This window comes from Rhinolophus hipposideros, assembly GCF_964194185.1.
Source record: "Rhinolophus hipposideros genome assembly, chromosome: 10".
NCBI lineage: Eukaryota > Metazoa > Chordata > Mammalia > Chiroptera > Rhinolophidae > Rhinolophus > Rhinolophus hipposideros.
In genome coordinates this window covers 38,502,812-38,526,004 of record NC_138056.1, presented here as the reverse complement: position 1 = coordinate 38,526,004, position 23,193 = coordinate 38,502,812, and the positions used below count along the sequence as shown (strand labels likewise).

Sequence of the window (23,193 nt, the reverse complement as noted above, 5' to 3'; positions counted from 1 at the left end):
CAGTAATTGTTTTAGACTTTTGGGCCATAGAATCTCTGTTGTGTTTACTCAATCCTGCTGTTAAAGTATAAAAATGAGAAGGGTTCCTAGACCCAATTCCAACATGTATGTGGAGGTTCCCACACCAACAGGCAGTACTCAGGATGCTGGGAGTGGTTCCGAGAATTCAGCTCAATTCTGACACTACTTAGAGAAGCATCAGATTCCATAGATAAAGGGCTCAGTCCCACAGGGCCGCGCCCCACATCAGGGGGCCCAAGTTGTCACCTGTACTTCCAACCTTACTGACTACAAATTTGATGTTCCAAAGACCCCTCCAACTTAGGATGCAAATTGTGAGTCCAGGTTGTTGTTACCTGTACTGGTGACCGACTGGCTGTAAATCAGAGGTTCCCATAATCCCTTCCTCGGGTTCACTTAATTTGCTAGAAGGCTCACAGATTTCAAGAAAACCCATTTACTTATTACTAGATTACCGATTTATTACAAAGGATATTAAAGAACACAAATCAGTAGCTAGATGAAGACAAACATAGGGCGAGGCCCCAAACAAAGGACTTCTGTCTTTGTGAAGCTTGGGGCCCAGCACAGTGGCACATGGAAGAGTTCTTGTTCCCTGACTTGGAAGCTCTCCAAAAAGGGCTGACGAGGTGTCCTTTGGGGATTTTATGGAGGCTTCAATATGTGGTTGTGATTGACTAATTTGCCTTTGGTGATTGATTCTACCTCAAGCCCTTCTCCCTTCCAGGGGATATTGGGGTGGGACTAAAATTTCCAGTCCTCTAACCAGATTGTTGGCAATGGGCCTTAACCTCCGGTGGGGTCCAAAAGTCACCTCATTAACATAACAAGAAGACATCTTTGTTTGCTTTCATCACTTAGGAAATTCCAGAGGTTTTAGAAACTTTGAGCCAAGAATGGGGGAGAAGACCAAATATATACTTCTTATTAAAAATTACATTACCATGAAGAGCAAGTATGGATAATTGTATGTGGCTGTGTTCCATTAAAGTTTTATTTATTAAAACAGAATAGAGATTTGGCTTTGGGGCAATAGTTTGTCACCCGTTAGTCTAGACTCATACTATGAGAATAGGGAGTAAACTGCAGCTTTTTGAGCAGGTAGATGCCTCAGAAGCTCATTTACTGTTTAATGGATTCCGGATTTAAGGCAGTAGACTCTTCTATACCTCCGCAGTGCTGGGAAAATCAGGCCTTGTAAAGCTCTGTTAGGTCTTTTTTCCTTAGGCAGTGACTGGATGGGGCTTTCAGGTTGAAGTTCTTTATTACCTGAGCTGGACAGGTACTAGGTTCTAAAAGTTAGGTATAAAGACATTTTAATCCTCTTGCTTTATTCTGTTTTACCTTGAAAATGGGTTAGGTTTCAAAGTTTGGTTTTCAGCAGCCTGCCTTAAATCAACTGTGATTCTTAAATTTGGAGATGGCTTTTGTAAAGCTATTTAAAACTGATGGTGAGGTTGCATCTGGGGTTCTTGGGCTAAAATTTGAGAACTCAGTTTCATTGCTGTATAGGATTTTTTTCTGATAGAATATGCCAATTTTTTTTTTAAGATTTTTTTTTTTATTGGGGAAGGGGTACAGGACTTTTATTGGGGAACAGTGTGTACTTCCAGGCCTTTTTTCCAAGTCAAGTTGTTGTCCTTTCAATCTTAGTTGTGGAGGGTGCCGTTCAGCTTCAAGTTGTTGTCCTTTCAGTCTTAGTTGTGGAGGGCGCAGCTCAGCTCCAGGTCCAGTTGCCGTTTCTAGTTGCAGGGGGCATAGCCCCTTTGTGGGAGTCGAACCGACAACCTTGTGGTTGAGAAGATGTGCTCCAACCAACTGAGCCATTGGGGACGCAGCTCAGCTCAAGGTGCTGTGTTCAATTTTAGTTGCAGGGGGCAGAGCCCACCATCCCTTGCGGGACTCAAGGAATTGAACTGGCAACCTTGTGGTTGAGAGCCCACTGGCCCATGTGGGAATCGAACCAGCAGCCTTCTGAGTTAGGAGCATGTAGCTCTAACCGCCTGAGCCACCAGGCCAGCCCTAGAATATGCCAATTTTTTTTCCATTTTAGTGTTGATGGATGTTTGAATTTTTTCCACATTTAGGATGTTGCAAATAATACTTTTGTGAATCTTCTTCACACCTTTTGGTGTTCCTTAGTAAATGTTACCATACAGTTTTCCAAAGTGACTACCCATTTCCACTATACTAGTAGTGTTAGGATAGCCCCAGTTGTTCTACACCACCATCTACAAGGTTGAGAACCCTCAGGACAGAGGGATTACATGGGTATATTGCCCTTAATAAAGCTGCTATTGTTTTTTCATAGTCCGAAATGATTCTTTCCAGAAAAAAAGACCATTGAAAATTTTTAGACTGAAATACTACAGATTGGACTGACTGCCAACAAATCATACTGAGAATCAGTGCCAAAGAAGTAAGGGGAAGATGAGTAAGGAAATGGGATTATGTGCCTAGTCTTCTGTGTGTTAATTACATTTAATCCTCACAGAGATGCTATGAAGTGGATTAGAGGCTAGGTGGGTATGCTATCTACATTTTAGAGATGAAGAAACTACAGATCCAACAGGTAAGTAAGCTTACTCCCAAGATAAATGACGTGTGAACAGGACTGCTACAAACATTCATGTACATGTACTTGTTTGAGTACCTGTTTGCTTTTCTTTCGGGGTATACCTTCGAGTGGAATTACAGGGTCATTATGATAGTTCTGTGTTACATTTTTGAAGAGCCACCCAACACTCAAAGCAGTTGAACTGTTTCACATTCCCACCAGTAGTGTCCATGGGTTCCACTTTCTCTATACACTCATCAATACTTGCTATTTTTCATAATGTTTTGGTGTTCTAGACAGTATTATAGGTGGTCTGGACAGTATTATAGGTGGTATAGTTTTGTGGGGGTTTTTTTTGCTTCATTTTCTGTGTGCTGCTGGTGTACAGAAATACTTTTTTTGCATATAAACCTTGTATCTAGTGACCTTAAATTCACTTGGTAATTCTAATAGTTTGTATATTTATTGGATTTGCAATGAACATCTGAATTTCGATTTCTAAATGCTTATTCCTTGTTCATTTTGTATAGTAGCTATTTTATGGATGCAATATTCTTGTGAATAACTTGGAGAATATTTATTAGAATTAATTTAATTTCTCTTTAAAATTTTCATTACTTTAGTTTCCTTTGTGGTTGATTCTATTACCTTTCACTTTGGATCCTTAATTTTGTAAGTATTTCCTAGGTATCTAGTGATCTTTGGCTATCTATTCATATTTATGAAGGACTAAGGTTGGTTTTGGTACCTGATGCTGGCTTCCTCTCAGTTTTTGAGGTCTGTTTTTCCAAAAGAGTTTTTCTCCCAGTGGGATTACTGATTGAGAGCTCTGCATGAGTTTAAGGGCCAGCAGCAGCCAGTTAGCTGGGAACCTAAAATTTATTCTGAGGCTCCAGTGCTATGAAGACTTTTTTCTTTTGGTGTTTTTTGTTTCCTGTCTCCTGCTCCCCCACATCCCCCACCGCCATTTGAGGATGTTTGGAACAAGCTCAGGCTCAGCCCTCCTTCTCTTTTATCCCTAGCACCCATGCTGGATACTCTTCTCTGCAGATCTGGATACTAATCCTGGGAGTCAAAGTTTATACAGGAAGTAAGACTGTCCTGAGTGGCTCTGCTGTTCTGTGAGCAATGCTTTTTAACGACCTTGATTTCCCTATGCCTTCAATCAGCTGCTTTTCCTGAGTTTGATGTTTTTTCTTTTTAGGAGGGTGGGACAGCTCTTGGTTCCTTATAATCCTTTCCTGTGCTTGTTTTGCTTGGGTTGTTAACTTCTGCTATGGCTTCTTTATCATAGTCTCATCTGTTTCTTTTAGAAATTCTCCCCCTACCTCTTTCCCTCCCTCCTTCCCTCCGTTCCTTCCTGTTTGTTGATGGGCCTATTTCTTATTTTCAGATTGCCATGAATTAATTCTTTTTATAATTATGGAAGATTTGGACATAAAACAAATGTGTCTACTCCCTAGCTTAAATAAAACAGAAATACAATTGAAGCTCCTTATTCTTTTCTGTGATTGTATTGTACTCCCCCTCATGCATCTGTGAATATTATCGTGTGTGCATTTCTAAACAATAAAAAGCATAATTTTGAATGTGTTTGAACTTTGTATAGTAGCATACTGCATGAATCCTTCTGCATCTTGGTTTTTTCCATTCGTTATGGTTCTTTTGTTTGTTCATTCTTTTAGTATACTATCTTTTCTGCTGTTTTACTGGAATTTGGGTAAGGAGGATAAGTCAGCCAATATATTTCTTAGTATGGCTTTTTTAAAATGGAGATTTAAGCACCTTTTGGATATATTGTCACTACAGACGTGTAGGAGAAAGGACTTGGTGTTACCTCTTCTTGTTTCAGCTGGTGATGATAGGTGAATATGACACCTCACCATGTTATACAAGCTAGGCAATTGAGTCTTGCTGCTGACCTCTATTTGGTGTTATAAATCCTTTTGGAGACAGAGAGACACCATTCATTCGTGTTTAGGGTTTGACTGAGGTTTAAATGAAGATTTGAGTTATTGCTGGAAGGACTTTTTACAGGCCATTTAGTACAAACTGTACTAAAACCGAGGCTCAGAGAAGGTGAGTGGCTTGGATGAGGTGATCCGGGGGAAAACAGGGATTAGAAGCTCTTGCTTGTAGTGCCTTATTCTTCCCACCTTACTGCAATGAACCAGAGGTTAAAGTCTCCTTTTGTAAACATTCAACTTTGATTTTTGCCTGTCCTTTAAAATACTTTTTCGAATGCCAAGATTTTAGTACATAAGAATGAATATAAATCTTTGAATTGATGCTTATTTGTTGTGTTTTTCTTAGGATCAGAATGGTTTCAATCCCAGAATACTATGAAGGCAAGAATGTTCTCCTCACTGGAGCTACCGGTTTCCTAGGGAAGGTACTTCTGGAAAAGTTGCTGAGGTCTTGTCCTAAGGTGAATTTAGTGTATGTTTTGGTGAGGCAGAAAGCTGGACAGACACCCCAAGAGCGAGTAGAAGAAGTTATCAGTGGCAAGGTAAGTGTAGAAAATAATCATTTGGAAGAGAGATGAAAATGTGGTGTTTGTGTGTGTGTAATTATTGTAATCATCAACAGCTTCATATATTTCTAAAGTATCCTGAAAAAATTTGATAAGAAATTACCCTACAGAATGGCAGTAAGCTGGATATGACTTGTGATCAGTAGGAGAAAAAAGCTTTCGTCTACGATGGGCAAAATTGTGTAACAAGTTCTAAATTACCTTTATGGTAGATATTTAATGTGTTTTTGGAATATTTGGGGCAGGTTATTTGTAATTACTAGATATTTTAGTCTTAATAATAATAATAGATAGTTTCTAATGACTCCCTATCTATGAGATACTATGTTTTGATACCACTTAAAAATTTTTAAGAACAGATTGCTCCACACAGCAGTATTATAGGATAGGAAATTCACATATTCCCATTTGACAAATAAGAACATGATGACAGTGGGGTCAAATAGAAAACAAGAATATGTCATACATTTTCACACTTGAGAAAAATATTGCTATGCTGAGTAAAAACGGAGTGAGCTGGAGTAAAATTCTCTTAAAATGAATGGATTTACCTGACATTCATTAATAATTAGTTTGTATAGTTAGCTATGTAAGTTTTTATTTACTAGGTTAGGTATGTGGTACCTTTTAACCTAGAGCAGTTAGGACTTACGTTTAAAAAACAAAAAACAAACCTCAGTCAGTCTGAGCAAAGAATTGCTGAAAAGTGTCAAAAGATGTGATAATTAATTACAGATTAACAACTCTTGTGTTAATACATAAATAATTTATTAGACATGATTTGTTTTCTAGTCTTTGACCTTTTAGTAGAAATCCATAAAGTACTTAGTAACGACTAACATTTGAGTATTTACCTTGTGCCAGGCACTGTCTGCAAAGCACCTTATATGTATTTAATTATTACAACAACTTAAGGTAAGCACTGGTGTTAGTCCCATTTTACAAGGTCATATAGTTAGTCAGTGTTTATACCAGTGTCTGAACTCTTGCAGTCAAACCCAGAGAGAAGGGGCAGATGTTGATAAATCGCATTTTACAAATATGGACAATGAGTCTCAGAAGCTGTCATTTTATCTCAGGTTATGTAGCTGACAGATGTTGGAGATAACACTCATGACTTGATAACAAATCCCTATTATCATTCTACTTTATGGCCTTACTTCCCCAATAGATGAGAAAGTAAGGGAAAGATGATGGAAGACTTTGTGGTACAATGGGAGGAAGTAGTCTTTAGAGCTAACTAGTTGCAAGAGTTGTAGCTTACACAGTTAGTGGAAAGTAGCTTAATTTTCCGAAGCTAATAGCAGTTGGTGCCCAAGTTGACAAAAAGTAGGTGACAAAGAACAGAAAAGAAGAGGGTGAAAGACAGAGAATAACAGGTAACACATAACAAATAGTAGTCAGGTTATGGGTTAGGGCAATAATGGGAAGCATATCTCCCAGGAGTGATAAAATACAAATGGCAGAAGAACAATTAGGAGAAAAAAGAGAAGATACACAATGAGACACGTATAGACATTTGGGGGTATTTAAATATAACTTTTTAATTGTCTTAACATCGTAGCATTATAATAAAATACAATAAACAATATTAACGTGGTGACTTAGAACGAATTAAGAAAAGGCTAAACTATATTTAGAACGTTTTCTTTACTGAGCTTTTATTGTGTGGGAATGATTTTCATTCAAATGTAATTTTTGAAGATAAACTTCACTTATGTGTGAAGCATCCATGTTTTTCTTGTTTGTATTTTTTTCCACACCCTCAGAAAGAGATAATTTTAGACCTACGGGGTTTTAACATTGAGGTGTAAGTTAGTAGTTTTTCCTTTTAAAAATAAATTATTTGATACTATTAATAGGGCATTAAAGGATACAAAATAATATTTACCTGTCTCCACTCTTCATTTTAGTAATTCAGTTTGTCCCTACATGAAAACTTTGAATAATCCTTACTTCAACTGGAAAAACTGTTTCTACTTTAAGAAAAAAAAAGTCTACTTTGAGAGCTACTTAGTGATAGTATAACTCATAGCTAGTTACACTTTAATAACATTCTTCCCATGGCCCCAAATTCTCAGGTGTTTGTGTTCCTCCCTCCTGCCTCCTGCTCCATCCTGCTGTATAGCAGGGGCTGTTCAGGTTACCAGAGACAGAGCAGTGAATAAAATTAAGTTCCCAGCATTCTGGGAATTTGCATTTCTAGTTAAGGATACAAGTTAACAAATATATAACATGTTGAGTAATGAATGATACATGTTGTGCAGAAAAGTAAAGCAGATAAAGGGGATTGAAAGTGATGGAGGTGCTGCTTTTTACATATTATGGTGATCAGGATAGTTCTGAGGTGACATTTGTACAGACACTTGAGTGAAGTGACGAAGAATCCATGTATATGGAGGAACAGTGTTTCAGGCAGAGGAAATGTCACGGGCAAAGGCTCTGAGCTGAGAGCTGCTTGACAGGTAGGTGTAAAGAACACCCGGACCAGCTGTGGTTTTTCTCTTACTGGGAGTTATATGAAGCATGTAAAGTCGGTACAAAGGGTATTGTTCCTTACAATTGCTTTTCTTCTCCCCAGGTAAGCTTTCTGCCTCCTAAAATACAATAAAATTGTTAGTTTATTATTATTTAAAATTTTTGCTTGTTTGGCTTGAGGAAGAAGGCTTCAGACAAATAAATATTTATACTTACATATGAACTGGTATTGACTTTAAACTCATTAAGAATTATCACATGAACTTTATAGTACTTATTTTGAAAAGTAAGATGTGAGTTAATATTTCTGTATTTACCAACATGAACAAAAGAACTGTTTGAAGAATTTGCCATCTTAAAGTATGGTAGGTACAAAGTTCGTTTTCAGTTTTCTCCCAAGAAGTGAGAAGATGTACTATGTTCCATGTGATTTTAAAATGAAAACTGTTTGGTAGACTAGTATAAGGACATTCTTTTTTTTAAGTTAAAGTTTATTGGGGTGACAGTTGTTAGTAAAGTTACATAGATTTCAGGTGTACAATTCTGTATTATATCATCTGTGAATCCCATTGTGTGTTCACCACCCAGAGTCAGTTCTCCTTCAGTCACCATACATTTGATCCCCTTAGTACATTTTTCAAAAACGTGATTTATAGCTTTTTTCCAAGTCACTTTTAATTATAACTCTGAGCAAATTATCTGAAACGGTAGATTGACTACAGTGTATTGCAGACTGATACCTTTACCTTGCGGCTATACTTTTTCGTATCCGCCAAATGGGTTGAAAGATTCTGTTTATTTAAGGCACTGATTCTCAAACTTTTGGTTTCTGGACCCCCACAAATCAAAGAGATTTTGATTTTGTGAGGTTTTGCTTCAAATATTTTATTGATATTTATCATAGTAGAAACTAAAACTTGTAAAGCAAAAAACACACATTCCATTAGCCATCAGAGGGATGATATCACACATGTGACCTTTGGAAAACTCTTCTCTACCCTTGTGAGAGAATGAAAGTGAAAAATGGAGATAATATCTTAATACGAAAATAGTTTGACCTTGTGAACTACCTGCAGGTGTCTTGGGGCCTCTTAGGCTCCTAGACTACTTTTTGAAAACTGCTGCTGATGAAGAGTGTACAGTGTTGCTTAGACCACTTGGGGACTGCCTGCTGGCACATTCTTATAGATATATCTAATATGGGGCAAATATTCATGCTTTAAGGAAAAAGTTGACTTTTACAGATATCTAAAAATTAATTTGAACCGAAGGTTGGCAGTAAAGATTCAGAGATTGAAGTTGGGGTCAGAAACAAAAGTGATTAGAAAACTATGAGCTTAAATTTGGTACATGTAAGAAATCTGAGTCTGTAGGCATTTCCCAAAAAGGAGTTTTGATTATAGCATTTGTTTTGGAATGAGAGTGATGCTCATTTAAATATCTAAATTCTTTATAGGCCTGTTGAAAAAAGCCCTACACAGCGACCAACCAGACATTTTGCTTTGAATGAACTTCATATGCCTTTATGATATTTCTTTGGATGGGAACTAATTGTCATATCACATTAGCTTTTCTCTGATGTCATGCAGCAGATACTCCTCATCGTGTTGCTTTTATTTTTGTTTAACTGTGGATTGTAATATTCTTCCTTGGTAATTTAGAAATTATCCTTATACTTCTTAACTATTCAAATTAGTCTGCATTAGTCTCCCTTCACCGTTTTTTTTTCATTTTCTGATTCTTTACTGAATTCTTTGAGAATCTTTTGCTTCCCTCAAAACCCATGAGAAAGGAGTCATCAAGGGGATTGTAAGACCACAAGGCTTATTTGAAGTAAAAATGCCTGCATGTGTGTTTTGTTGCCCTTTGTTTACTCATATTGGCTTTTTATCATGAACCACTTGTAATTAGAATGTTTTAATCCTCCTTCCAACGACTTCCCTCCCCCTAGTAAGAGGTTATTTATTCTTAATCATTTTTTATTTTTCAGAAAATACTTATTGTACCTACTCAGTGCCGCATAATTTACTTGAGGCAGGCGGTTGAATTCAGGGATAAATAAGATAGAGTCCTTGCCTTAATGCGGCCTACAGATTAGAGAGTTTTTAAGAGGAAGGAGGGAAGGAAGAGAGAGCATAGAGGTGTTGTGAGCTTGGATAGGACCAGTAATTACAGTTGATACCTTGGTTGGAATTGAGGGCCCGAGTAAAATGTGAAAGATTTGGGCCTCTCCTCTGGGGTCTCCGGGGCAGTGCTTCTAAAACTTCTCCTCCACAGTAAGGCTAATTTGTAAAGAAAATTAATATCTTCTTAAAGCCTGAAATTTCATTGAACTTTTGTGGTTGAGCCCAAACATATGGCCATTTCAGTATATTTTCAATATAAAGATGCATTGTTCCCAAATATTTGTCTGAATAAATATTTGACTAGAGTCTCCATAAAACGATAGATGTTATTTTATCTTAGGCCTTTAAGTCCCTTCTGGTGCTTCCACCCTTTAATCCTAGGGCCACTCATTCCCCATTATGTATAGCGTTGCTGGTGAATCAGTAAAATGAGTCCTTAAATATATTTGAAGTTAGTAAGAAACTTATGGGGTAATGCGACTGTGATTTTGGAACAGGAATAAAGAGCATAGGCAAAGAGCACATACCATAGTGGGACATTGTCTTATAGGAGAGTTTCTCAAATGCAGCCCTATGGACATTTTCAGCCAGGTAATTCTTTGTTATAAGGAGCTGTCCTGTGAATTGTAGGGTGATCAACAGCACTCCTGGCCTCCACCCGGTAGATGCCAGCTGCTCCCTTCTCTCATCCTCCCAGTTTTGACAACCAAAAATGTCCCAAGCTGTACCCGAGGGGCAAATATTGCCCCAAGTTGAGAACCACTAATTTATAGGAATGCCTCTAGGAAAAGAAACTATTGGATGGTGAGGATTAAATTAAAGTAGTTGACCATGAAATAAATTCTGGAAAGGGACGAATGAAGTATATTAAAGAGGGCATTAGTGAAGTTAGTAAAGTAGGAACAAATTGGGGTAACCGTGGGAAGAAAATGGTATTAAAGAGATGGTGGCTAAGGAAGGCAAGAATATGGTTTCTGATACAACTTGTGAAGCAGGATGATCATGTCTGGGTGGTAGTGGGAGATACCTGATAGGAAGGGGAACTAAAGGTCATCGGCAATCTGGGAGAATGAAAAAGTGTGGAATAAAAACGTGTGTGATCAAGTTGTTAAAAGTGCTTTTCTGGTCATTCCTCAGGATCTTTTTTTCTCTTCTTGCTTCTTAAATATTGATATTCTTGAGAGTTTTGTCCCAGGCCTAAATCTCTTCCAACTAGGTGATGACTCAGCAACTGTCTGTTTTATGTAAGCTGAATGGTTGTACTTTAAATTAGATTTGGAAAAAACTTGGTATAGTCTGGACCTTGCGTGCCAATCACTGCTGTGACCTGGGTGATCTGCTCCCAGGGCTACCTGTGTGTGGGTAGTAAAATCTCTGTCTGTAGTCTGACCATCTCTTCCCTGAACTCCAGACCTAGAGAGCCAGTTACCTCTACTAGACCTGCCTGCTGCGGTGTCACATAAGCACTTTACATTCAACATTCACAAAACTGTTTTGGAAAATCATTGAAAAACCTGTATCTTTGTAACTGTACTTTCACTCCCAGTGTTTTTCACCTAATGAAAATTCACTTAGTACATGTTTATCATGTCAATATGTTACGAGGCAAATTCTGCTATTTAGTGCCTGCGTGCTGAGCAAATAGATATGGTCCCTGTCCTCACGCAGTTTACATTTCTTATCTCTCATGTCTAGTCATTGGCCAAGTCTTACTGAATTATTTTTAATTTTCCAAACATACCAATACTCTCGCACTTCTAAGTGGTTCTACATGCTACTGTCTCTGCCTGGAACACTATTACTTTATAATCTCAGGTCTTTCTCAAGATGGGTTAGTTGTTTCTCCTGTGCAGCCCCATAGAACTAGATCTCTGTTTCATTGCTTAACATTATATTTTAATTGTCTGTTTACTTTTCTGGTTTTTCCTAGTAAATTAAGGTCTAGATTTTAGAAATCCGGTTATTTTAAACATTGTCCTGATGTTTGTACTGCTTGTCTATTCTGAAAGATAATATGATCTAACCAACAAAGGCAAATTTTACTCTGCAAACTACCAGCTCTGTGATTTGGCAAGTTTCTTAACCTCGGATTCCTCATCTATAAAATGGGGATAATCATGGCCTCATAGAGTGTTTTCTATATACAATGATAACAGTTAAGAATAGCAACCATAGGATTTCCATAGTTGAAGTTTTAAATATCATGATCCTTGGTGGGGAAGAAGGGAGGGGCGGTGATAAAGGCTTTTAGAAAGTTGAAAAATACTGCCCTAAAAATATTTTTTCTCCTTTGATAGCTCTTTGACAGATTGCGAGATGAAAATCCAGATTTTAGAGAGAAAATTATAGCAATCAGCAGTGAACTTACCCAACCTAAATTGGCTCTTAGTGAAGAAGATAAAGAGATCATCATAGATTCTACCAATATTATATTCCACTGTGCAGCTACAGTAAGGTTTAATGAAAATTTAAGGTAAGTAAAGGTATTGATATGATATTTGAACTTCATCATGGTTAAAAGATCTAATTTGAATTCTACTTTTTAGTCAAGTTGTTTTGAAAGTGAGTTGAAACTCAATTGTAGCTTTCAGTGTCCTACAGACTTAAACGAATTTCCTTTCTCTTACTATCTGTTTAAAAACATTGGGTAGTTAGTATATATTTATTAGAAGAAGTTACCATGAATGTAAATATGAGATAGGGAAAACAAGAAATGGGAGGTATGGATAGAAGAAAGAGAAGTTTACCTTCGTTAAGAGTAGAGTGTAAGTCTTAACAACTAATAGCGTTTATTTCCTTTCCTTCCATTCTTTCAGAATCCAGTAGCTTTAGTTTTCTACTTCATATATATCCATCTGAAAATTTTAAAAAATTCGGCTCAGGTTTGCAGCTTATAAATTTAAGTCATACCTTGTTTTTGTCTTAAAACTTCGTTAGCAGAGTTAGGAGCAGAGTACATTGGATATAATTTTAATTTAAAAAATAATTTGGACTTCCTTCAAGATCCTTCTTTCAAGCAAAACATTCTAAATGTTCACTATTTTTAAAAAATTTTAACAGATATGCATTTCAAATAATGGTGTTTAATTTAGAGCATTGTTTTTGATGGTGTGTCCAGAAATACAATTTTAATACTATGTTAATCTAATTTTATGGTCTTATGCCGGTTAAAACTGGCATAGACTTCTTTAGGTTTTCACAATTACTTTGAAGACCTTCTTCTTAAAATATTTTTTCATTCAATTCTGATTATAAAGGGTGTAGAGATTATCCTCTATATTGTCTTTAATTAGCATAGAAGTATAAATCTTAATAGACATTATATAATGTTACAGTTTAGTGCCAAGGCATCACAATGTATTTTGGCTATATTTCAGGTAAGGACACTGTACATTTCTATAGTCTGCTTTATAGTTTTCAGCGTATTTTCCCATCCATTATTTTATTCCATGCTAACATTACCCACTGGAGTAGTATGGGCAAATCCATGTTACGTTTGAGGAAGCAGAGGCAGCATTGTGTAATGGAAAGGGTATGAGCTTTGGAATTACATACCTTAGTTCTAATCTTGACTTGATCATTTACTATCTGGTGATACTAATTTATTATTTACTTTGTAGTTCTTTTGATGCAGCTATTATGTGTTCATGATTGAAACGTGACAAAAGAATCTTATTAGAACTATAGTAAAATAATGCTTTCATAAAACATGTATATATATGTATTTATATACATGTCTTCTGATACTTGCCAATCATCTTTGGATAATGTAATTTCAGGTAGGTTTTTAGTATGAAACAATCTAACAGATATTTTCCCCCATAGTTCTTCTAGCTTTTATTTTTTTTCATAACCAGAAGAGTTCACACAGCCTTGTCAAACCGTTTTCAAGAAAAAAAAACTGTATATAGATACTAGATAATTGTGGTGTAGTCCTCATTGGAACCGGTAACATTAATTAGGGCAAAACTCATCAAAGTAACCTTTACAAGGGGGACCAAAATACAGTACTTTCACGGTACCTTCTTTCTTTCTGTTCCTCTCAAGGTAAGCAAGGCTACCATCAACGAAAGGGAAATCTTTCCATTATTCTTTCTTCTTTTACTAGAGAAACCAGAGAGGATGGGATAGGCAGGTGAATAAAAAAATGTATTGTTCTTCTCTTCCTTGTCAAGGCATGTGTATTTGCTGACCAAAGCTTTGTCATTGAAATTATTATTTTTTTTTATGAAGCAGTTTTAATGGATATTGATGTCTAAGTGGTGATACTGCAACTTTAGATGTGGGCCTGATATTCTAAATTACTGTCGGTTGGCACATAATAACCACTTATAAAACAATTACTCTTTATAATCACTTTTTAAGTTAACCCACAAATAAAAAATGGCACAAAGCCTTTACTGCCAGGGAAAGAAAATCCAGATTTTGCTCCCAACATTTTACCTAGTAGTTTGGGAGAAACCAAGATAAATTGCTCACACATCCTGTTTGCAAAGTCCATATAATATAATAAAGGAGATAGAATATGCTTAAATAACCCTAATATAGGATAAAAATAAGGAGTTACAGAAGAGTATACATTAAGGGCTGTGAGAGTTGAGAGGTGGTAGAGTTCATTTATTTTCAGATATGGTGGTTTATAAACTCTATGTTGGGGAAAAATGGGTATCAATTTTAGAAATTGTAGAGAAATACGGACGAAAGACGGGGGGAGAGTGATATTGAAGATAATAAAGGGAGTTATTTAAATAGTTGATCCATGGGGTCTGGTATACTTTGGTAGGAAGGAAAGTGAAGGTAAGACAGGGCGAATGGCGTTGAGAGAAAAGAAGTGTCAAGAAACTAGACAGAAACCATGAGGACAGAAAACAGGCTTAACGGAGAAATGGAAGGACAGATAGTGCAGTCTGGGTAAAATTCATAGTATGAGATTTCAGAGATGAAGCAGTTTTGGGTGATAGGCCCCAAGTATGAATATGAGAGTAGGTGTTCAGAAAGGAGTGGAAGTAAAGATTGATGATTAGAAAAGATCAAGAAACTGTTAAGTGTAAGGACATTTATTTGTAAACTTTAGAATGTATTTTGAATCTTAAGAATTCTTGGAAGGTATGTTAAAAAGGCAGAATCTTAACTGTACTTGACAAAATAAGACCCTCCAGTTTTGGGATAATACCCAGGAATCTTCATTTTTAGCAAGAGCCTTGGGTGTGATTTAAATTACAGGGGTCCGGGTTCCCTGCTGTAAGATTGATTAATTGGTCCCTCGACATCTGTATTTATATCATCATTGAGTTCAAAAAAAATCTGTAACAACAGCGATGAGATCTCATCTAACTAGTATTTTCTCACAGGTGGGGAAGTGAGGAAAGAGATCAGAATGGCCTGGGGAACTTACGTAAAAGGTAGATTCACAGGCCTCACTTTGGATATTAAAGTGTCTGAGGATGAGTTTCAGTGACCTGCATTTTTAATAAGATCCCAGGTATATGTCATGCCAAGTGTGAAATCTCTGGTTCAAAGTCTTAGAAGTATTATCAACAAGATTTTGAACAACCCAGGATGTCTGCAGAACACAAGTAACTAAGAAAATTTACCGGCAGTTCAAGTTGGTTTCTTTTCTTTTTTTTTTTTTTTGAAGTGATTTCTATGTCTACGTTAGTGATGGACCATAATTACAAAGATTTGTTCATTTTACCCCACTCTCATTGCAAAACCAATGTTATTTAGGATGCATTTAGGACTCTAGAAAACCAAAACATAATGAGAACATTATTTTTGTTTAGTACTAAATGGTTTCTGATCTAACATGTTAGGGTCTTAGCCTGAATTTCAGGGGAGCAGAAATTGGGTGGTGGTAAAATAGAGTGAAGTGAACCTGGCAGAGATACTAAGAGTTTCTTCTGTTGGCACAAAAATGCCTTCAGGTTTGAGCTCTCAGGTACAGGTAAGGGTAAAGGGGTCAGGGAGAAAGAAGGCACAAGAGTGTTTCCTCTCTCAAGTTATTCCTTATTTTCAGTGACCCAGAAACTTGTCACCATCCTCAGGAACCTGTAACAGAATATCTTTTGTGTACTGCTCCCAAAAACGTTACTCTCCCCACTCTATTGTTTTGCAAATGCAAAAGAAAATAGCACATTGCCCTGCAGTCTAGTGGACAGTATCCTCTCTGTGAAATGTTTTTTGTGGTTTTTTTTTTTTGCTGGATTTGCATTTGAACAGATTTCCCCCTACCCCAGTTGCGATAAGGAAGAAAAAAGATACACTCATAATTATAAGACCTCCAACCCAGTTTATTTCGTTTTTAAAAAATTTCCTGCCAGTATGTTTTCATAGGCTCTTGGATACTATTGAATTAAAAGAAAAAATAAGGCACAGGAGTTTTTCAAACTCTCATGAATTGCTTCTTGTTCCTGGTGACCCAGAACTTCTTGTCCCGTCCTCAGGAACCTGTAACAGAATATTCTCTGTATACCTCTTCCAAAACTGTACCCTTCCCATCCCCATTGTTTTGCAAATATGATAGACATCAAAGTACTGCTTTACAGTCAAGTGGACCAAATTCTATCTGTGACATATCCTGGCCCCTTAAAAGAATGGCTGGGTTTTTTCTTAAATAATGAAAATGTAAAAATTTTGGAAAGTACTCAAAACTATTTCTGTTTTTTAAAAAAATGTCCTTGTGGTCTATATTTGAACATATACTGTTTTACATAAAATGGAAACATAGAATTTTCGAGTTTACTTATAGAAACAATTCCATATTTCTAATTTTTTCCAGGTATAATTTACGTGATGTGATGATACTCCATCATGTTGATATACCATAATTTATGTAACGTTCACTTTAGCAGATTTGTGGAATTTTAATTTCTGTTTCAAAAATTAGGGTTAGAACAAGTGTTACCTCTGAGTTAATTTTAGTATGTTAACTAGATTAATTATATCATTTCTATAATTCCTCCTATTTTGTCCTAGACTCTTTCAGATCAGTTTTATCAGGTATAGTGTCACCAGCAGTATATTACCATGCCAGTTTTATCAAAGTATTACTGGTATTGAGAATTTCAACTTCCCCCCCCTTAAATATCAAGCTATATAAACAAAAGTTTAATAGAAAGCAAAAACCACTCATTGTCTTACTACCTTAAGTAATATTTATTGAATGCCTGTTCTGGGACTGGATAATGCTAAATACTTGTAAGCTATTTATTTCATTTAATTTTGTACAAATCCTGTTAGGTATATTCCATTATTATCCCAATTTACAGGTGAGGAAACTGAAGCCTGGGTGACTTTAGAAGGACACCTAGTCCTAACTGTAAGGTTGGCCAAGTCAGGATTTGAACCAAGGTCTTATTCCAGACTCTTGTTCTTAATCTTGCTTCACTTCATAGTGTATGTATTTTCAAAATATTCTTATAGATTTTCCATGTTTTATAGTTGTCATAGTTATTTTAATGACTGTAATCTTTCATTGTGATAAAATATCCACTTTATTAAATCATTATTATTAATAGTGAATATTTGGGCTCTAGGTTATTGCTATTACTAGATGATGCTTCACTGATTAGTCTGCATATTTACTTGTATATTTATGGAATTATTTATTTCAAATGAATCTCAAGAAGGGGATATATAGATCATTTTGATGTCCTACATGTACCTCTTATAACTTATGTACCAGTCTTATTATAATACCCTTTTGAATTTTGTAAGTAGACTTAAAAAGCTATTTGGATTAGTTGCTACAAAGAAGGTAATAAACATTCTTACTTGATTATATGTTAACATAATTTAATATTTCTGAGTTTTCTTTCACCCATATTGGTGACTCTGCCATAGCATTTTAAAATTACTTAACCATTCTAATTTCTTCTTCTTTAGTACATATCATGTAATAATATACTTTTAAAAATCAAGATGCAAAAGAAATCTAACGTAACTTCAAAATGCATACAGAAAAGCCAAAGACACAGAAATTATCTGTTTATTTCTGGGTAATTTAAATTTTTTAATTTGTATTTTTACTTTTTAAATTCTAATACGAAATTTATTTTATAATCAAAATATTTATTTTTATTTTTGAAAGATTTTTGTTAAAATATAGCTAACATACAATATTATATTAGTTTCAAGTATACGGCATAGATACTCAACAGTACCCACCTAGCGTTATACAGAGTTATTACCACATTATTGATTATATTCCCTATGCTAAAGAAGTGATAACCATGATAAGTCCAGCGACTATCTGACGTTGGAACCATGCTATCACAATAATTTTGATCTTTTCCCCCCTTTTAAAATGTCTCAATTGGAGTTGACATTCACTATTATTTTGTATTATTTTCAAGTGTATAGCATAGTTGTTAGACATTTATATAATTTAGGAAGTGATCCCCCTGATTAGTACCACCTGGAACTATACATAGTTATTACCATATTATTGATTGTATTCTCTATACTTTACAACCCTGTGATTATTTTGTAACTATCAACTTGTATTTTTTAATCCCTTCACCTGTTCCACCCTGCCCCCAACCCCCCCATTTACTACCCCAATAAATCTAGTACCCATTTGATACCATACCTAGTTATTACAATATTGTCTGTATTCCTTATGCTATACCCTACATCCCCATGACTACTGCGTAACAACCAATTTGTACTTCTTAATCCCTTCCCTTTTTCACCTACCCCTCCAAATCCCCTCCCATCTGGCAACCATCAAAATATTTTCGTATCTATGGGTTTGTTTCTGTTTCAGTTGTTTGTTTATTTTGTTTATTAGATTCCACTTATAAGTGAAATCATATGACACTTATCTTTTGCTGTCTGACTTACTGCTCTCAGCATAGTACCCTCTAGGTTCATATATGTTGTTGCAGATGGCAAGATTTCCTTTTTTACATCTGAGTGATATTCCATTATATATACGGTATGTACTGCCTCTTCTTTATTCATCCATTCAGGGACACCCAGGTTGCCTTCTTATTTTGGCTTATGTAAATAATGCTGCAGTGAACATATAGATGAGCATGTCCTCTCGAAGTAGCATTTTGGGTTTGTTTGGATAAATACCCAGAATTTGGCTTGTCAGGTCCTTCTTTGTCTCTTGTTACAGTCTTTGTTTTAAAGTCTATTTTGTCTGGTATAAATTTTGTTACCCAGCTTGTTTTGGTTTGTTTGTTTGTTTCCATTTTCATGAAATATCTTTTTCCATCCGTTTACTTTCAGTTTTACTTTCAGTGTATGTCTTTAGATCTGAAGTGTGTCTCTTGTAAGCAGCATATGTCTTGTTTTCTCATCTATTCAGCCCCCCTATCTTTTGATTGGAACATTTAATTCAGTTACATTGAAAGTAATTGTTGATAGGTGTGTAGTTATTGCCATTTTATTACTCATATTTTCAATTTTGTTTTTGTTTTAAATCTCTAAGATTCCTTGTAATACTGGTTTGGTGGTGATGAACTCCTTTAGCTTTTTCTTGTCTGGGAAGCTCTGTATCTGTCCTTCGATTCTAAATGAAGGCTTTTCTGAGTAGAGTGATCTTGATTGTAGGTCCTTGCTTTTCATTGCTTTGAATATTTCCTGCCAATCCCTTCTGGCCTACAGAGTTTCCGTTGAGAAACCAGCTGACAGTTTTATGGGAGCTCCCTTGTAGGTAACTTACTGCTTTTCTCTTGCTGCTTTTAGGATTCTTTCTTTGTCATTAACCTTTGCCATTTTAATTAAATGTGTCTTGGTGTTGGCCTCTTTGGGTTCATCTTATTTGGAACTCTGTCCCAAACTTTCTGGGCTTGTTGTATCTATTTCTTTTGCCAGGTTAGGGAACTTGTCTGTCATTGTTTCTTTAAATAGATTTCAATTCCTTGCTCTCTCTCTTCTCTTTCTAATACCCCTATAATGCGAATGTTGGTGCACGTGATGTTGTCTCTGAGGCCCCTTAAACTCTCCTCAGTTTTTTGGATTCATTTTTCTTTTTGCTGTTCACATTGGGTGTTCTCTGCTACCTTACTTTATACATTGCTATTTCGATCCTCTGCTTCATCTTTTGTACCATTGATTACTTGTAATGTATTCTTCATTTCCATTATTGTAGCCTTCATTTCTTACTGGTTATTTTTTATGTTTTCTATCTCTGTTTTTATATTTCCTATCTTTTCGTCGAAGTTTTCCCTGAAATCATTGAGCGTTCTTATAACCAGTGTTTGGAACTCTGTGTCTGGTAGTTGCTTGTCTCTATTTTGTTTAGTTTTTTTTTTTTTTTTTGGAGTTTTGTTCTTTTATTTGGGACATGTTTCTTTGTCTCCCTATTTTGGCTGCGTCTCTTTGTGTGTTTGTATGTACTAGGTAGGGCTGCTGTGTCTTCCGGTCTTAGTAGTATGGACTTAACTTATGTAGTAGGTGTGCCAGAGCAGACTGGGCTCAGTGGCGCAGTCTTTCTGGTTGCTTGAGCCATGCACTCCAGATGTGTCCTTTGTGTGGGTTGTGTGTGCCCTCCTCTTGTAGTTGAGCCCTGGTTGCTATTTGCACATCAATGGGAGAGAATGATCCTTGGGCTCACTGGTTGTGAGGACTGGCTGAGACTGCAGTGGAAGAGTTGTGGTGCAGGGGCTGAGCCTACAGAGCAGGGTCTGCCTCAGCAGGACTCTGGTGTCTGTCCAATCTGCCCATTGGCTGTGTTGGTCTTGGAGATGGCTGGGTGATGCTCCAGCTCGTTTTGAAGCTGGCCACTGGGGGCATCAGCCCCAGGATCACCTTGGAGGGGATGCACTGCAGGTCAAGTTCAGCCATAGCCCCTGCCCCACATGGAGCCACCTGGCAGGAGCCACAAAGAATCTGCAGATGGCCCATGCCATGCTTGGAAGTGCCTCGAGAGGCCAAGCTGCAAACCAAGGCCAGCTACCACTAGTGCCGGGCTTAGGGCTGCTTAGCTAGATGCTGCTTGTCTGGGTTCCGCAAACCTTTGAGAGACCCTAGGAAAGTCTGCAGCTGAGCTAAACCAGGCAGTTTGTACAAAAAAGTCACTAGAAGTGGCTTGGGTGTGCCCGAAAGTTGGGTGGGGTGGGGTCTCGAATCACCAGGGTGTGGCAAATGAATGGCAGCTTGATGGACACTCAGATGTGGTGGCTGCCTGCGTCTGCACTCTGGGAAGGGGAAAGGCTCAACAAAAAAACAATGGCTTCCGCAATTTCCTCAGTCGAGGAGAAAGCTACCCCTCTTGCCCCCATCCCAAGCCAGACAACTCAGTTCCCCACCATATGTCTCTGCCACCTTTCCAGCTGCTGTCACAGTCCTGGAGTTCAGAGCCAGTGATTCTGTCAATGAGTACATCCGTGGATGGTTCCTTTAAGAGGAGTGCCTGGGACTCCAGCCATCCTTCATCTTACTCAGTCATAACCTCTGCTGTTTTTCACAAAAATGTCCCCAGAAATTATGGGGACTTCTCTCCCCAGCACTGGAACCCTGTGCTTGGGAGGAGCTGGAACCCCTCCCTCCAGGCAAGGGGTGGGAAACCTCCAGTCGATATATCCCTCCCAATTTTTAATGGTCACATGTGGGTGTGGGACCAGCTCATTCTGCATCTCTGCCCTTCCTACCAGTCTCAAGGTGTCTTCTGTATGCCCTTAGTTGTAGGGCTTCGGTTCAGCAAGATTTTAGGCGATTCTCAATGACGATTGTTTTGTAGTTTAGTTGTAATTTTGATGGGTTCATGAGAGAGGGTAAGCACAGCATTTACCTATTGTGCCATCTTGACTGGACCCCGAAAATATTTCTTTTTAAACACGACTAATAGAATGGATGTACTTCATATTGAAATAAAATACACAAAAGCAAAGCTAAGGAATCAGTTGTAAAGAAGCGATCTCTATCTCTGTCTTTCCAATGGAAATAAGATTTATTTAGCAGGTGAAATAAATGACATAGTGTCCCAATTTTTTATTGTCACTTTTTCATTTACAGAGATGCTGTTCAGTTAAATGTGATTGCTACACGACAGCTTATTCTCCTTGCCCAACAAATGAAGAATCTGGAAGTGTTCATGCATGTGTCTACAGCTTATGCCTACTGCAATCGAAAGCATATTGATGAAGTAGTCTATCCACCACCTGTGGATCCCAAGAAACTGATTGATTCTTTAGAGTATGTTTGTTTGAAATTTACATATGTTTGTTTTGATGCTAAAACTTTAGATCCAAGTTTATCTATTTATATGTATCTCTTGGTCTATTTCAGTTTCTCTATTGTCCACCCACACATACGTATACATTTATCTCTTCTTTATTCAAAAAATTATTCTTTATTTACTGTGTTTTTTTATTGTCTAGATTTATATCTAAATGATTGTTGGTGAAGTCAGTGGGGAGCTTTCACTTTCGACCAAGTGTGATGGTTGGAAAGCCTCTGAACAACTCATCTATGATATTAGGGCCTCTAATAAGTATGAGAGCTTACTGAGACATTCTTAGGATAATTACCTAGTTTCTGTTTCCTAACTCCATTTCTTAGATGGTCCCAAATATCTACCTCATTTTGCTTACAGGTCAGTCAGCAGAAGTTTTTAATAACTCTGGGAAAAGCTAAGTGGAAGTTAACGAAGCTTTTTACTTTTTCTCTTATTCATAGTTGATACTTCCAAACATTTAAGTTACTGAGAAAGAGTGTGTAACCTTCTAATTTTATATTAATATCTTCTTTCCTTACTTACAATGAAATCTACCTAACATAATTTTAGGATAACTCATAGATTGGATCTGTAAACTCATTCCAGGGATAAGGCTTACTGGCTAAGTCCTCAGCTTAGCTAGTGTGGTGTTTTTCTTTTAATGTAGCAACTATCTTTCCCATTTTTCAAAACTGGTCTCCACTGTGGAGTTTTTCTTAAGTTTAGTAGCCACCGCCCTTCAATTTCATTATTATTCTTTTCCTTCCACACACGAAAAGAACTTCCAGAAGAAAATTTATTTTGATAATCTCCATTTTATGCTTCCTTCTCAGTATGACTATCATTAGAGTGTGACGGTATATTGAGTATACAAGTACTATACTACACACAGTATTATAGACAATAAGGGAAAAGTATCTGAAAACAAGTACATAACATTGGAATCAGATATTTAGACTGGGAAAGACCATAGATATCACCTAGTATATCACACTCCTTTTACAGATTATCAGAGTAGACCTTTTCTTCAGAGACACTGAGAAAACTGGAGGAATTTTATGACTTCATAGTAGGTTGATAATTGAATCTGTATAGCATGGTTCAATTTATTTTTATAGTTTACCCTACTTTTTGTTAGTCTTGCTAGTGAGAACATACAGTTTTCAGTGCTTCACCTTAAATATTGAAATTATTAGACCTTTTATATTAATTGTAAATCTGTGTTCATTGCAGTTGTATATAATTAACATGTTACACTGTTAGGTGGTTATATGCTGATCTATAATTCCTAATCTGAAACCCTTGGGGC

The 23,193-nt window shown here is 36.7% G+C and overlaps 1 protein-coding gene across 13 annotated transcripts in view; it reads left to right on the top strand.

Moving 5' to 3' along the window:
* Window positions 1-23,193, top strand: part of FAR1 (fatty acyl-CoA reductase 1) — a 62,044-nt gene that overhangs the window by 18,534 nt on the left and 20,317 nt on the right. For 10 of the 13 annotated variants that reach the window (XM_081064893.1, XM_081064882.1, XM_081064883.1 and 7 more), the window contains 3 exons: window positions 4,892-5,087; window positions 12,013-12,188; window positions 21,683-21,862. In XM_081064893.1, coding sequence (XP_080921019.1) covers window positions 4,899-5,087; window positions 12,013-12,188; window positions 21,683-21,862 — 545 coding nt within the window. In that variant the 5' untranslated portion in view covers window positions 4,892-4,898. The other 3 variants (XM_081064887.1, XM_081064894.1, XM_081064891.1) reach the window with 2 other exon arrangements.